General features: G+C 42.6%; 1 protein-coding gene across 7 annotated transcripts in view; it reads left to right on the plus strand.

The window, feature by feature from the left end:
• rapgef2b (Rap guanine nucleotide exchange factor 2b) overlaps positions 1-17,344 on the plus strand; it is a 107,849-nt gene that overhangs the window by 44,475 nt on the left and 46,030 nt on the right. For 6 of the 7 annotated variants that reach the window (XM_041943797.1, XM_041943799.1, XM_041943802.1 and 3 more), the window contains exons 5-6: positions 7,698-7,773; positions 10,668-10,835. In XM_041943797.1, the coding sequence (XP_041799731.1) occupies positions 7,698-7,773; positions 10,668-10,835 (244 nt within the window). Of the gene's footprint in view, positions 1-2,565; positions 2,703-7,697; positions 7,774-10,667; positions 10,836-17,344 lie in introns of those variants that run through there. The other variant, XM_041943804.1, reaches the window with a different exon arrangement.

Here is a 17,344-nt window from a genome sequence, read left to right on the forward strand (position 1 = left end):
GTGTACAGTTGAAAAACCACACTGTACTCCTATTGGTCCACATCATGTTGTGGAAGTTCTCAAACAAGGTGAGACAAGACACTTAAATCTAATACGTGTGTTGTGTTGGTTTTCTTCCACTTTAACACACCACACAGGAAAAAAGAAAGCAGCTGATGCACCTGACATTAATTGTCTCTCTGTATGCTCCATCAGTTGGGCCATCATCCAGCTGATAATGTGAACTCTGATCTCGACATTTGCTAAATTTATGTAAAAGAAGTGTGATTCGACACAGACGCGAATTTCTCTTCAGACAAGTTCCAAACATAGTTATTTATAGATGTGTAGATGTGTTGATGCTGCATCTCTCAGTTTCCTGCAACTCTGCAACTTTTTTTAAGCAAAGGACAAAACACTTGAAATACACAAAATCCCTAAACAATTTCTATTTGGCAAAGCGTATAAATAATAGCTGTCCTAATAGCCTTTTCTCCCAAAACAACATTTATGAGTGGATCTCCATTTTCTAGTGTTATGTAACGAACATTTCCCAATAATACCCCACTGTATGGCACTTATAACTTCCACCATTAGATGCACTGTATTAACCTCGGCCTGGTTTTACTTCCTCTCCTCCACGTAGCTGCCCAATTTATTATTGCTGTCAGTTGACTGCTGTCAGGAATTCTCCTGCGGTCATTCACTGAACAGTTTCCTGATCAGCTCACCAAAGCCACAACTCTTAACCGATTCAGCTCATATCAGCAGCAAGTTAGCGGAGGGATGTCATCATTTTTTTGCTTGCGTGAAGCACTGGAGAAAAGGTCAGATCATTTCTTGACAGTCAGCAGCAGCCCAGGCAGACTCATCTGTGGCTGTAAATGACGAACAGATCCAGCGAGAATTTATTCTCTAATTGTGCTAATGCAGATCTCACTCATCTCTTTTCAGAATTGCTCATATGCTGCATGTTCTGTGGAAGCAGACACACAGAAATAAGCTTGAATGGTGGATGCTGAAATACGTCTACAGTCACGTATCATCTCAAAACAGATTCTGCAAGAAATGAGAATTTCTTTCCAGCAGAACAATACAAAATTACTTTTCTGATTGTTGCAGGCAACGATTCACATGAGTGCTACCAGAGTGATTAATCCATCCACAGACCACTGAGTACCTGTGAAGCACTCCACTTCACCTGTTCCACTGTAAAAACATTGATTATAACAGACAGAGATAAAATTGTGAGTGTCTTGGCTTCTTGAAATGCGGAACTGAATGAACCAGTGCTGAATATGAGCTGCTGTAATGGAACTAGCAAAGTTAAAGGGACACTCCACCAAGTTTTCCACTTTATATCAATTTATCAGGCCTGAAGTTCTTTTATGCCTCTCAAATCAGTTGTGTAATGTCTTCTGTGGAGCTGAAGCAGTTCAGTCTTGATAAAGTCATGAAGGTTATCTTGGTATTTGCTTCGCATACTTTAAATTTAAATAGAAAGCCTGTGATATAAATTGGGGCCATAGAGTTGTAGGTAAAAAATGTAGGTTTTTATAGGACCTGGCAGGGCGGTTTTGATGAAGACCAAGTTTCATTATGGGAATTGCAGCATCCAGTATTTTTGAAGCTTGACCCATAGAGAGTAAAAGTCAGGGTATCTCAGTCTCAGTTTAGGCTTTTGTGTCTTTCTAGTCCCTCAACTTTATAGTTCAGTAAAGTTCAATCAACAACTCTTCATTCTCCTCTCCACACTCCTCTTCTTTGGGTTGAATATTAACAAGAGTTGGTAGTTGTCAATTATGTTTATTTTTTCACCAGTAAAGCAGTCTTAAGTCTAATCCTTCATCCGCCACGCTGCCTACTCATTACATCTTGAGCTGTGCTGTTAGCTTCCACATTCAAACAAGGATCAGGGCTGATCCATAAGTATGAGACGTGTGGCTGAAGTTAAAAAGAATGTGGAAGTGGCTGAAGTATTTACATCGTATTACATGCATTTATTTGGCAGACTAAAATGAGCTCGTTCAAACGAAGCATGCTTATAGGCAGTGTTTCCAGAAACATTAATTTAATGAGTTGAGTGAACAGTCAGCTGGACATTTGTTCTACTCCAGAGTTTAAGTTGTAAGAATTAACTGATTATAACCTTTAAATGTGATAACTAGAAATTTCCGTTGATGTGATTCAATGCTGACAAAATCATCAATGTAATTATCCAGAATTTATGATGAAAAGATTTTTTTGATTAAATTCATTATGAAAGTTCATGAGTAACTTGTAGTGCAAGGGGAGGATAAAAACTGTACACACCTACCCACTCCTCCATAACACACACACACACACACACACACATTCACCCCACCCGCTCGCTTGCTTGTAACTCTGTAGCAGGAAGTGAGCCGTACGCTGGAATGCTGGCTGCAGTCAACGCACCACATTACATAGAGAGAGCGAGAGAGAAAGGGGGCAGAGCCATCGGGCAGAGGCTGATCCCACACACACTTTCCGAACCACACACTCCCATTCTCACACACAGATCTCAGACGGCAGCAGTGGGGTGTGCGCAGGACGATATGCCGCAGTCACACCAAAGTGTCGGCACTTGGAGCATGCTTGTCGAACTGACTGTGGACTAACAGCAGGGGGACGTTTTAGAAGGAGGGATCCTCTTATCTTATCTGGTGGCGGTGTCACTCTGGGAGCAGCTCGGAGTGTTGGGGGTGAGTGTCCAGACTACAGCAGCACTTAACTCCCGTGTATGACTCACCAAAGCTCTGCCTAGAAACTCCTGTGTTTTTGGTTATAGTTTAAAATTCTGACTCGTCTCCGAGCCGGGTGCCGGTTGCAGTACAACCTTCAAGTCTGGAATGTGAAACACGACTTTGATGTTATTTTGGATTTGTCAGTGTGCAGCGTGGGCTGCCAGTAAAAGGGGTGTGCCTTCTTCATGTTCGGGGGGTTAGACAAGACTTTTGGCAACTTTGAAACCAAAACAAAGCTGGTGCTCCTGCTGCGGGGAGAATGTGTTAAAAATGGATGATAGCTGCGGCGATGATTGATTGATTTGTCTTGGAAAAGTTTGGAGCGGCTAGCGCAGTCGCTCTCCCTCTAAACTCCCTACTTCAGTGCCCTTTCCTCTTTGCCATTGCGATCACTGTGAAGTTGTATTTCAGGCAGCAAAAAGTCACGAGTCAATCGTACATTCTTGTCATCAGTGTCAGCTTCTATTTCCGAAATGGCGGGGCAAAGGTCCGGGTACGTGTGTGGCATGGCCACGCCGTTACTCCCAAGAATTGTGTTTATGTTTCCAAGGTGAGAGATGATTGGTGGAGTTGACCATCCAGCTCTGAGGGGATGTTGGTAAACCTTTCAAGCCTGGATGTTGTTTTCATTGACTTAACAGCTGGGCACAATCACTCCTGAGACTCCCGTCCTCTCCTTCCTCTGACCTCCCCATCCCTCCTTCTGTGCTGGGTCTAAAGTCTTGCATAACCAGGGAGTTTAATCTTTGTCCTTCTTAAGGATCCGGTGGGTTAAAAAAGCTGTTGTGCCCTCTCACCATTTACTCAGTTAAATGGCTTAACAGAGTGAGGGGCCCCCCACCTCCATCCACCCTCCTCCTCCAGCTCAGACCAGGGGTGCAGATTAGGGTTTGCACTGGTTCAGTCACACATCAGAATGGATCTGAGGCTTTGGTGGTGGGCTGCTGGGCTCGCAGAGTGAAAGGCTGGTGATGCATGCGGACTGACATTCCAGACGCCCAGGCTTGTTGTGTAACGGGGGGGAATGCGAGGCCACTGAGACAGGAGAGATGTCAGTCTGTGAACTGAGAGAGAGCTTCAGGGTTTAATTCAAAAAGGAGATACTGGCCGCCTGTCTCAAAACTGCTCATACAAAGTGTCTGATGGCAGCAAATCTGGCAACTTTTTAAAAGGATAGCAGTAGAGGATACACGTAATGCACTTGAATTGCAATAACCTGTTTGAAAGGCGCACTACAAATAGCGTTTGTTTGATTGATAGTGGGTAACAAACTAAAGTCAAGCTCTACAAAGTCACTCTCCTGCCAAATAAAATGTTTTTAATGCAGACAGAAAATTTACGGCCATGTTTTCTAAGCCTTTCGTTGAATCTGTGCTCTCGGTTTGTATGTGCACACCAGGCAGAGGTTTTAGCATGGTATGAGACAGGCAAGTAGGTTAGTGACCCCACAGTGTCATCGGTCATTAAGCAAAAGGTGTTGCACATTTACCTTTGAGATGACGGCTCATACCGTGTTTTTGTTTTATGGGAATGATGACGAGAAAGGTTTTTGTCTTGACTTGCAGGCGCTCAAATCACCAGACAACTCAAGGCAGTTTTACGATTGTAGAGTAGGACACGTGAGGGTTACGAAATGCTTGAAATTGTGGCACCATTTTCAATAAATGTGGCTTCTATTACGTTGAACAGACTTTGGCGGACATGAGGCGTCCATTTTTGTTTTGATTTCAGACACTTACATATTATTTGTGCTGTAGTTTTCAGGATGTTTCACAGTCATAGTTGTGACTTTGATATTCATGCAAGGCAGAAAAATAGCTTGTTTTGTTTTTGATGAGTCGTTTTTGGGGGTTAAATCTGTCTGTATATGCTACATCTTTATGTGTTTATGCACTGCATGTTGTCAGTTGTATTTTTAATGGCTTCTGCAAGGCGAATTCCCTTTGAAGGGACAATAAAGTGAAGTGAAGTGAAGATAATGACTTTTCAACACTGGTAACTTGTGCAGTTGAATGCAGCACGTACAGCAGGATTTCGGTGTGGAAAGTATGACACTGATAATCTTTGCTCAGTGCTGAGCTCTGTTATAAAATGAGTTACATACCTGTTCAAGCATCTGGCACACATTTCTTATCTTTTTCTCTCCTCTTATCTGGTTTTGTAAGTTTGTCAGCCAGCACACACCGTCGTTCTCAGGAATGAAAGCACAAACCTCGAATGAACTAGTGCACCTATGTTCCCCAGGCTGAATTATTCAGCAGATAGATGCACATACTTGCACATTCAGTATCATTAATAAAGCTACTTAAAAGTTTAATATTTGCACGGTTCAAAGTGTGCAGTGTTTTTTGCTGCAACAGAGATGCTCACACCCCAACGCAACTAAGCATTCAGGAACAATCGAATGTTTGTTTTAGACATGTTATATTTCTTGTCTAATATACGTTCACCCACACGGCAGGTTATACGTTTTATTTGCTCTGGACTAGTCATACAGCAGTTGAGACTTAAATCTCCAGACAAGGCACTTTTTTTGTTAGAAAAAAACCCTCCCACCCCCTCACTCTCCACTTCCATAATCCCTTCTTTAATATCTCACATTGCCAGTGGCATTTGCCTCCTGCAAAATGGTGGATTGGATTACTAATGTTAGGAATGTAATGGAACATGATTGAACATGTCACTTTGGTGTTTGCGTTTGGTGGCCTAACGTGTTTTGTGATGGGTGGACTCGCTACTCCCTTTTCTACGGTTGAGCCAGCCAAGGGAGGCTCAACCGTAGTCTCGTACTGACTCCAAATGTCTGTAAAACCAGATCAAAAGCGCTCGTTCATTTCTCTGAAGCGGCTGCCCAGCAGACAAATCATCTTTGCTGGAAATAAGTTTCAAAAGAATAACAGCATTTGTCTTCTTATGAGAATGTGAGGGAAAATACTGAGTAAGCTGTCCATACTGTAGCTCTGTTTTGGCCTGTGGTGGAATTCAGGCTCGTGTATGTCGGGGATACAAGCAGAGTTAAAACGCATTAAACTAGAGCTCAGGCAACGCAAACAGCAACCATCAGCATTAACCCCCCGACTGCCTTCATTCACTCAGCTCGCTGTGGTCCAGCCAGTCATTGAAACTTGTTTTTGATTCTGGTTTTTGCTCCTCTGCAGTAGTTAACTGAGCATCATGTGGAGTTATTTGACAAACTATTGTTCAAAAGGCATCAAAAAAGTTGACAAATTAGTCAAGTAAAATTGCGGCACTGGCAGAGAAACAACAGAACGGCTGACAAAAGAGGAAAAAAACAAAACCCAACAAAGGCTTGCATGTGAAAGGCAGCAGAAAGAGAAAAGCAAAGCAAGCTAAATCGACTTTGAGACAATAAAAGGCACAGAAAAAAAATCATTATTTGCTCTTTGCCAATGTGGCAGGTAGTGTTTCACCAGCTCTTTGCAGCTGGCTGGTATTTATTTTCCAGCCTGACCAAGCTGTACCCACAACATGTAGCCACGAGCCCAGGGCTCCGAAGCATTTAGGCCATGCTGTGCCTGAGGTCTGCACCTGTCAGTGTGATTGATGAAAGCTGCCACCTTCACAGCCTCTGTGCAGGTAGCCACTAGTCATTGCTCACTTCACTGTGAGCTCAGAGGAGAACTTTCTACACCCGCTGTTACTCACTTTGCATCAGCCTCACAGTGAGGTATCAAGAAGAATTGATTTAATGCCTCAACAGGCCCAGTTTATGAATCGAAAGAACAGCGAAATATGACAAACACAAGCAAATCGGCATATTTGAGAAGCAGGAACTAGCAAATCCTAAGCATGAAAATTGATCATGAAAGTAGTTGCCGGTTAATTTTGTGTAGACAAATAGTTACAGCTCTAAAAAATTAAATAGAACATTAAAAATTAAATTAGAAAATGTATGAAATGAATACGAAAGTTATCTCATTAAAATCGACTATAAAAACATGAAAGGTCCAAAGCTCATTCAGTTTATTGTCATGGGACAATAAGGTTGTACACAGTGAAAGCAATTACTCAACTGACAGTCGGTCAGTTATTAGCATTTTTGATGATTAGTTTTTTGTCCACTGACCATCAAACAACCAGGTTATTATAGTTGTTTCAGCTCCAAAAATGAATTGAATTGTTTGTTCTATTGTGTGTTGTAGTTATTTCATCTTCCAGGCCAGCTTGACTCAATGTAAATTTAAAGAGAAGTTTCCCACTTGCTGGTGTAAAACCCCAGCTAGAGGATCTAAATAATGCAAAACAACGATGCACAACGCGAGGCAGGCACACAAACGCGACAGCAGTGTGCTCCTTTGGAGTCACTTGAGTTTATCTAACAAAACAATCAGCAACAAACCAACAAGATGTGGGTCACATTCTGGAGCGAAAGATGTTAAAAATAACAAACAAGGAAGTCATTGTGTCTCTGCTTTGAGATTGGGTGCTGGACAAAGGCTGCATTCTTCATCAAAGCCACAAGTTGGATCTCCTTATGCTCAGAATTTCCATGGCTGCTGCCCTTCTTTGAGACATTTTGGTCTCTGCTGCTTTTAATATTCCCCGGTTCCCCCCTCATTAGGAGCGAGGCATACTGTACAAATTGTGACGTCGTGAAAGTGGACTTTTCCAGAGGCGGGTGTTTCCCTTCAGGTGGGAGTGGTCGCGGCTGAAAGGAGGAACTGTCCATTCAATGCTGCTCTGTTCAACATTTTATACAGAAATTCCATGCTGCATATTTAAAATATTGGCCAGAGAGTTACCTATAGACTCACACAGACATTTAAGTGATCTGTCTGTGCTTGTTGGCCGGCAGCGTGAGAGTCGAAAGAAATCTACTGTTTACAGATTGCACTGGGAAACAACATATACAGGACTCGTCCGCTTTTGTTCAGGCTAACTTCTAATAGTTGTTTTGCTCATCATTTTTTCAATGTCTTTTTTTCTGTCCAGTTTTGGGAAGCGATCAGCAGGCAGCCTGCGACGCGGATGTGAGTGCATCGTCCTGGAACCCTCAGAGATGATTGTGGTGAGTGATTTGACCCCTCTCGCACACACACACACACACACACACACACACACACACACAGCTTCAAACACACCACATAACATGCACAAAATCAGATGGTAATTATTATTATTGCCAAAGCTTTTCTTATTATACAACCACAGCGAAATGCAGCAACATACTCATGCACATGATAATTTTCTACCACTTATCTCTGATTTTAGCATGGAAAATTATAATAATTAATGATTTTGTAATTTCTTAATGCAGGAGTGATTAGGACCCATGTGGTTCTCCAAACCTACATTACCTCAAGCAGAATATAGCTATAATTTGGCATCACATCCTGGAGAGTTGGTCCTGTGATGTTTTGTACTGATCTGTGTAAGTGCCTCCTGTTGTCATTTCATCACAGCCTCAAAGCACAGCTGTGTTTAACTACGTCTTTGCTCGAGTCCAGCATGTGCAGGGTTCTCGAGTTCAAGGCTGGTAGAAACTCTGACACTGTTTTATGGCGAATCAGACGTTGGCTCACAGGAGAAGTTGCTGAGAACAAATCATTGCTGTCTCAGAGGGGCACAGAAGCAGGAGGTAGCAGCACAATACAATCATCTGTTGAACAGAAGCCCTCTGAGGCCTGCAGATCAGAACAGATGCAGTTTTGCTGATGATTTTGCGCTAAAAGGGAGGCAGTATACTGTAGACAAAATCCACGCTGTGCAAATTCAGAAACAGCTGTCGTTCATAGTTCTGCGAGATGTACAGTATACACGCTGCAGCGTGACGGGCTGGAGGTCTGGAGAGCTGACTCTAAACTGGACTGGAGTGAAGAAGTGTCATTCTTCTGAAAACCTTCCTCAGTTTTAACTTTTCATTTATCCCTTTTGGTGTGAGCATGGATGTCCTTTCATGAGAGAGACAGAAATTACAGTTATAAGTAGAGCTGTAACTAACAATTATTTTTGTTTCACTGTTTATCCATTCATAGCAAATATCAGAAAATAGTCAAAATGCTTGTAATATTCCGACCAATAGTTAAAACTCAGGAAGTCCTTCTGATGAACAGGAAACATTAAACTTAAATCTATTTGAATTCACCCACGTCCACATTTGTATGTGATGATTGAGATGAACCCTCATAGGTATACAGTATGAGATACGTTGAAAAAATCCATTTCCATGGTTGTAAGTATAGATTTGCAGATTCATCCTGGAAATAAATTGGGAACTCACAGGACACGCATGAAAAACATCATTAACATAATGAACATTTTGTTGACCAGTTGCAGGCAACAGCGAGCGGAGGGGCAGTGAACAAAGCTGTGCAAATATTTTGACAACTTTGGCCAGCAGAACTTCGCACACTGTGGCAAACGAAGCCGGTAGCTCACACCATTTTGATTGCTGACTGACCATTTGTCTGCTGATAAGATGTTAATTTTGATTTGGCTTCCAGCACAGGATATTACCAGCTTAAAATCACACACATGCATGCTCTCACGCACTCACTCACCACCATTTCTAGCACCTACAAATCCGTTTCCATCGTTTTTAAAGGAAGACATCGAACCCACGACGTATCAGTGCATAACAACGACTGGTTGTTGCTGCTGCAGTCACAGCACATCTTCAGTGATGTCCCTCTCACATGCTTTAATTTCTAGGTTTCAATGAATGTTTGCCGTAGATGGGGGGCTTCTGTTAGCTGGGCCTGTATCAGCGACACACAAACCCCTCTGTAATAACACCCTCTGCTCTGTTCGCTGCAGACACTTTCTGGCCTTACCCCTTTTGCTATAATAGGTGCCAACCCACCCTATAATTACTAAGGAGGGTTTTGTGCTGCTGGGATATAGATACACATGGCTAAGCCCCCCCTGCTACAAGTTTGAGGAACACACAGAAAGATGCACACATGCAGACCAGCAGTTACAAACATGAGCAAAGAACCTTAGCATGTCAAAAGGAGGAAGAATTAGCCGCTCACGTGTCCATACTGTACAAACACATGCATGCACACATTGAGATTTCCAATTAGACACACAATCACACTTATGCTCTCACTCACACACAGCTCCCCTGCCGTTGTCATGGCAGCAGTTGGTACGGCAGAGAGAGATTTTAGTGGTGTAATCCCAAAGGCTGAGCGCTGTGAAATGTGAAGCCGCAGTGAAAGCAGCAAGTGAGCGGGGAGGAGGAATGGGTCCAAAAAAAAAAATGATGAAGAAAAAAGAAACTTAAATATGTCATTCCATCATGACCCAAAGCCGCCAGGCAACAGAGTGGCCCCATTTAAGCAGCATTTATCCAAAAATACTTCAAAACTGTAGAATATGACTTCACTGCCTGATGTTGAAGTGGCATCCTGTGCCAGTTTCCACTTGGAAAATGTTTTTTCGCCCTCCTTTCAAATCATTAAGAATGGAAACACGGATTTTATCTTGTTTTAACATGTAATTTCATTGTGGTTAATACTTTTAACAGAGACCGAGAGAGTGGAGAGAGTGTCTATTTCATCTGCTTGTCTTTCACTCCATCAGACTCTGTCTCTGTTTATCACAGTCTGTCAATCAATCTACTCCCCATCGCGCTCTGTCTCCCTCCCTCCAGATTCCTCGCTCATCCCCGTGTTTGTTCTCTCGCTGTCTCTCTTTTTGTGTTGTGAGAACCCTTTGACGTAGGTGTGCATCGTGCAGCCCACACACACATCTATTTTTACGCAATGAGAGGGGCGGGAGGCAGAGGGGAGGAGGTGGAGGTGGTGCGAGATGGAGTATAGGAGGGTGGGGTTTTTGGGATGAGCGTGCATGTGTGTGTGTTTTTTTTTTTGGGGGGGGCGGCATGAAGGGCTTGAATGAAGATGAAGACAGTCACTCCCCCCTCTCTCCATCCCCCTCCCTCCCTATCATCTCCAGGTGGACTATATGGATGAAAATGAGGAGTACTTTCAGCGACAAGCCTCGCACAGACAGTCCCGTCGGCGCTTTCGGAAGATCAACCAGAAAGGCGAGAGGCAGACAATCATCGACACCGTGGATCCGTACCCCACCGGAAAGCCGCCCATAGCCCGGGGATACCACACGGTGAGTTGCACCCCGCGCTCCAGTCTTGTGTTTACCCTCGCTGCTGTGGATCGCTGTGCGCTTCGGAGGCGGCTCAGTGTCGCTCTGTTGCCGCGTTGTGCTCTGTTCGTGTGTCGTGCTCCTTCTTCTGAACCTGTTGTGCTGTCTCGCTTCAGATCGTAGCTGGAAAATGTGTGTTCCCTGTTTAACCAACTTTGTGCTTGGTGGCCTTAGCTGACCCTCGGTTGTAGGTTGTGTTTTGAAGTCCTGTGTCCTGGGGAAGGGCACCCGTGTCCCCACAGGGTGCGCTTCGAGCCTGTTTTCCTGATCTTTGCGCTGAGCTTTCCTCCCTGTAGTGTGTAATTGTTGTTTTACCCTTCCTTGCTAGATTAAAGTCGCTACTCTTGTGTGTGATGTTTGTAGCTTCTGCTGGCTCTAGCGTGTCGATCTACCCGCTGTTTAGTACATGTTGTGTAGATGTTTGATGAGCATACTGTAGTGTCTCTGTGCTGTCTGCCTCTTCCAAAGCCTGTTTGTTTGTGCTTCTTATGGTTGTCTGAATAGTCTTCTGGTGTGAGTTTTTTTTTTTCTTTTTTCATGTTTTCAGCACTTTTTGGATCCAGAATTTGCACCTCAACACAGTCTTCACCAATGCATAAGTTTAGCGCTCGTGTTCAGTTATCTGCAGTTATGACATGATTAAGATGCTCATTACAAAGCACATCTTAGGTGCATTTAGCATTATAGTTCCTTGGATGCACAGGTGAAGTGTGTCCTGGAGAGTGAAACTTTTTCATGTTGCTGCTTGATGATTATTGATCTGAAAGAAAAGGAAGTTGTTCAGTTAGTAGTTTTTAAAGCGGTGGTTCCCAACCTTGTGATAGAGTAATGGCTCACATGGGGATTTTTGTGGTATAAGATAATAATAACCAAACTTAGCTACATAAAAATCTGTCAGTTTTTTGTATATTTTGATCTTGCAGAGTAGTGTCCACCTTTACATTGTCTGTCCTCTCAAATTATTGAAATAAAATGTAGAAGGAAAATCACTTGTATAGCATTGCTCACACGTATTAGACTGTGATGACTGGTCACAAGCAGAAAAGGTTGGAAACCACCATCTCCTGGTACATCTCAGTCCCAATAACACAGACTGATTTTAATGCAGAGCACATTTTAATGAACTGTGAAAAAATGTCTGTCAGCAGAAGTGTCATTTTACACTGCATAAGATGAAGAAGACAGTTGGCGATGAGATACAGTATATTATCATTTAATAGTTTTTCATAAGCACTATGTCGAGGGAGAAAATGAAGGAGGAAGTTGAGCAAAAAGGGGAACACTGTGAGGCTCAACTCATGCTCTATTCTTATCAACCTCTCATTTGCATACTCAACAGTCGGGCTGGTGTTGACAGACTTATTTTTTAAATCACACACTAGTACTCTATGCTTTATATTTGATACAGTTCGTGGACAATACCTCTCCTATTTAAGTGCCCTTTCAACATGTTAGAGGTCGGACAAATCAAGCTTTGTATTGTAGAAGATTATATGATGTTAACTATGAAAAAAAAAAAAGCAGAAATGTGGTTGTGGTGCTCTGACGGTGCAAAGCCTCATCCAATCACAGTTGCTATATTTGTTCAAGAAGATTGACTTTAACCATGCAGAGCAAGAGTTTGCTGCCCATTGCGTTGCACCAGGTTTTCTCCCTCTGTGCTTTCTTTCCCTGGGAATGGGAAGCGAAGCATGTTCACACTAATGATGCAAATAACCCAGCATGCAGTTGTTACACGCAGTTTTTCCTGTTCTGCACAATTTCACTGCATTCTCTTCATTCCTGGCGTTCCCTTGGGGGATCTGTCAGTGTATCCAGTTCTTCTTGGAACACTATGAAACGATCACGCTCAGAAAAAGGAAAATGCGGCAAACGTCATCTCCCTCCTGCCTCCCTCCAGCCCCACCCTGCATCCTAAATTTAGACTCGCTGTGTTTTAGTTTCAGAAGACTGCACTGAACTTTCTCATGGCCCGACATCTCCCGTCACACACTCAACCCTCCTCGCTCTAGTACCATTCCTGTGGGAAGGATGGAGCGGGTACCATGGCAACCAGCAGTCCCAAATGGGCTCTACTCGAGTGCACTTAGAAGTACAGTAGGGAAGGGAGCTAACTTAGCAAGAGCGCAGTATGCCGCCGCTGCTTCTGCTGCTGCTGCTGCTGCTGCTGCTGCTGCTGCTGCTGCTGCTACTGCTGCTGACAGAGGGGTGGAGGGGAGCAGAGCGACAGAGCAGTATCTGGGCGGATGCTAAGCTGACATAGCAAGCTAATCTCGAGCTTTTAGAATGCCAGGCACCGCTCAGATTTTCCTCCCTCCAACCCCGAGGCATATTTAGGAGGTGAGAAATGCACCGAGGAGAAACTTGGGATTGAAGAAAGGAAATCTCTCCGGCAGGCAAGATTTGTATTCAGCTTAGTCACTCCTATGAAGGCAAATGTGAGGCAAGGTACGAAAACATCAGAGGAGCCATTGATCTGAAGCTTTCAAAGCTCCTTCGGTATGAGAAATACTGTAGACAAATCTGCTTTATTTTGGGCCGAGGTGATTATTTTCATTGTTGATTACTCTATTGACTAATGATTTTTATCAGTGTGTAATATGATAGAAAATAGTGAAAAATGTCCATCACAGCTTTGCAGAGCAGAGGTGATGTGTTAAATTTCTAGTTTTGTCCAACCAACAGTCGCCAAAACTCAAAGAAATTCAGTTTCAGATTTTATAAAATGGAAAAAAAGAGGCGCATCCTCACATTTGAGAAGCTGGAACCAGGGATTGTTTGCCATTTTTTCGCAAAAAACTGACTTAAATTATTATCCTATTATCTAAATTATTGTTTAATTTATCAACCAGTTGTTTTATTTTAGTCGAATCTCAAATGTTGGATTTCACCTCAGCTCATGTTACAGGCAGGACAGCACTGGCAGACCACAATACCTTTATTGGCCTAAAGAATAAACTGTGGTGAAAGAGGATCTTTCATCGAAGTAAAAACTAATAGTACCACTATATGAAAATACTCCATTGCAAGTAAAATACTCAAAATTCCACTTCAGGAAAACTACAGAAGTTTTATCAGCAAAATGTACTTAAAGCATCCAAAGTGAAAATACTTAGTATGACCCTTGTCAGAGTTATATAATTAGATACTTTAATACTTGATTATTATTGATGCATTTAGATGTCGGCAACATTTCAATGTTGTAGCTGTTAGAGTTAATGTTAACTATACTGTTTGGTTGTTTATTCTGTAACAATGCAACATATTTTATCACATATAAAGATTTTAAAAAAATAGTGAAGCACAATACTTCATCAAAAGGTCCTTGCTAACAGGAGATTATTCAGTAACTTCGAGGTCGCAGGTTCGATCCCTGCAGGGGGCAGAGTGTCTGAACAGCTGTTGTCCCTGAGCAACACACCGAACACGCTCAGTCATTGTAGCCTAATATCTGAAATATAAATGTAATACTAACCCAATAGTGCAACTCCCACTGAGAGTGCTGACACACACACACACACACACACACACACACACACACACACACACACACACACACACACACACAGCTACCCTCCGGCCCTCACTCTCCACCAAGATCTGAAGCAGAGTTATTATCTGTATGTAGTGTGGATTATTTGGCTTTCAGGGTTCAATCATAATGCAAGTTCTTTCTTGAGCAGACTCTGGCCTTAGTGGCTCCATTTGGATGTTTTTAGTATCACTTGGAGGACTTAGGTGAGAAAGAGTAGCATTTGTTAGATACATTGGCTGTTCCATTAGCTGATTAGGTTTACGATCAATCAGTCAATCGGCCTGTCAGTCTTGATTTATGAAGCACCTTTTCATAAGATTCAATACAATATGCTTCACAATTTAATGAAATAATACCAGACTCAGACATAGATTAAGTAGGGCAATTAAATTATATTTTTGGTTCTGCTAAAGTCTCATGCACACCTAAGGCATTTGTTGCTTGACAGGCTGATTCAGAGCTGGAAGAATGCCTCAGCATTGCTTTTGTTGTTGTCTTTGAGATGGTTAAGAACAAGTCATCAGCAGATATGAAGGGTGTGGATTTAAGAGTTATTATTTCTGTATGGTGGCTAAAATCTTGTATAGCAGTGTTGATGTCATCCATAGTTGTTGCTATTTTCTAACTGGCACTGGAAGATGACTTCCCCATTCTTAATCCTGCATTCAAAGCTGTGATTACCACCCAGCCAAGAACACCCAACCTATGTGTGCATCATAGGGGAGGGAGGGAGGATTTTGCCTACATTTAAAGTTGGGTTTATGCCCAATTCATGGCAGAACTCTGAGCAAGTTGCACCTGAGCTTGCTGCTTGTTAGCTTGCTTGCTTGTGGCTCAGATACTAGTTCATTACAGTAATGCAGGCTTCTTGTGCTTGAGCATGCATTAGTGTGTCAGAGGAATAGACTGACCTTAACAATATTTCTAAGGTGAAAGATGGCACTTTTGGCTTCAGTTCTAATGCGCTGGTTAGATTTATTGTGAAAGACCACACCTACTACTAAACATTAAAAGCTTTTGATTTAAGGTGTGATGTAAGATGGTCCTCTTCTATTTTTTCACTATCTCGCTCTGATTACCATGAGCCATGTTTTATCTCCATATATCTGAAGGACATCATGCTTTGCATTTCAGATTAGCTTGTTATGTGCAATATATTTATCATCACATTTGACTTGGGGAGTGTAGCTGATGCTGTCATTGAAATTGCCTGAAAAGAAACACAGCTGTGGTTGGAGCTTAAATTTGTGGTTTACCATCATTAGGAGGAAGGATCCAAGAGTTAAGTGTCAAAAGGATTAAGATAGACAAATACATTTCTATTTATGCATGTGTCCTGGATAAACCAGGCCAGTGAAAGACGACAGTGTTTAGGATTCAACACGCCTCCTGTGTGCTCTGAGCAGTGGGTTAACACTTGGGTGCCTTGTTCAGAATGGACACCAGTTACACCAGTTATTTCGAGCATCTCTCTCTCTCTGTGTCTCTCTCTCTCTCTCTCTCTCTCTCGCCCTCTCTCTCTCTCTGTTGTACACACACACTCTTAATCTTTCTATATTCTCCCTTGCAAACCCTCATAATCTCCATTTCTCAGTTGCTGCTCTCCATTTTGCACTTTATCTCACACTCTATCTCGTCCTCTAATATCAACAGCCATTTGTGCTGACGACCTGTCGTGCACACACGCACACACACACACACACACACACACACACACACACACAGGCACACACAGATTTTCCCCCTGATCTCTCACTCAGCCACTCACTTAATGTCTTTTGCAGAATCTGTCTGTCACTCGGTTTAAAATGAAATGTTGATGTGACTGCCATCAAGGCTGCGTGTTTAGTGAATGCTACACTCCTGATTTCATCCATAACAAGTTATGATAATTTTCATTATCTCCTTTACCCCTTGTCCTCTTTTATCCCCTCTTCTCTGCTCACTTTCAAACGCTCCTCTTGCTCACCTCCTCAGACACCCCGAACTCTCTGAGCAGATGAGTAATATTCTTCCTCTGGGTTTACTCAGTGGCTACTCAGGCATCCAAGGCCCCAAACAGCTGTTCTATAATTATACAAGCAGCAGGAGGCAGACAATCAATACTCCTTTTACTCTTTTCCTCCACCCGGGTGGCCTGGTGGTTAGCGAGGCCGCCCTGTAATCAGAAGGTCACAGGTTTAATCCCTCCAACAGCCAAAGTGTCCATCAGCAATTGAGTGCTCTGTTGGAGTGTCCTTGACAGTGACATTGCTCACTCATCTACTGACTACTTTTTAATTGCTTTCAGATATATATGGAAGGGGAGTCATTGCAGATAAGGATGATTCCCTCGTTAGTTTTTCTGACAGGTATTTACCTGTGAAAGCTCCTCAATATTACAGGGCCAGGCTAGCTGTTTCCCTGTTTCCAGTCTCTGTGCTACACCAAGCTAACCAGCTGCTGACTCAGCTCAATATTGACCAGACGTGTGCCATTGATCTTTTCATTTAACTTTCAGCAAGAAATCCATTCAGTGTACTTCCCAAAATATCAAACTCTTCCTCGATAGTAAAAAAATATATATATTATTATTGATGTCTCTCATCCTGCCTATGAAGCTAGTGTCAGCATAAGCAGCTAAGGTGCAGAAGAAAGTGCTCGCATTGGAGAAGCTGGGACATTTTTTGCAGAGGTTGCTTGATAAATGTCTTTAAAAAGTAATTGATTGTAATAGCTGGCAATTCATTCCCTCTATTTTCACTAATGTGAGAGCAATATTGGCCAGGAAAATTACAATAAGATATTTTCTGTCAATCAGAGACAGAGGGCAAGTGGTATCCTCTGCAAAATGTGGTCTTAAATTTGCAAGCAGCTAACTCTATAACTGTTGGAATGAGATAAAGGCTAAAAACTCTCTCTATCATGGTCTTACGTGCTTGAGGTAATTGCACCA

The sequence above is a fragment of the Chelmon rostratus genome, chromosome 9 (assembly GCF_017976325.1).
Source record: "Chelmon rostratus isolate fCheRos1 chromosome 9, fCheRos1.pri, whole genome shotgun sequence".
Classification (NCBI taxonomy): Eukaryota; Metazoa; Chordata; class Actinopteri; order Chaetodontiformes; family Chaetodontidae; genus Chelmon; species Chelmon rostratus.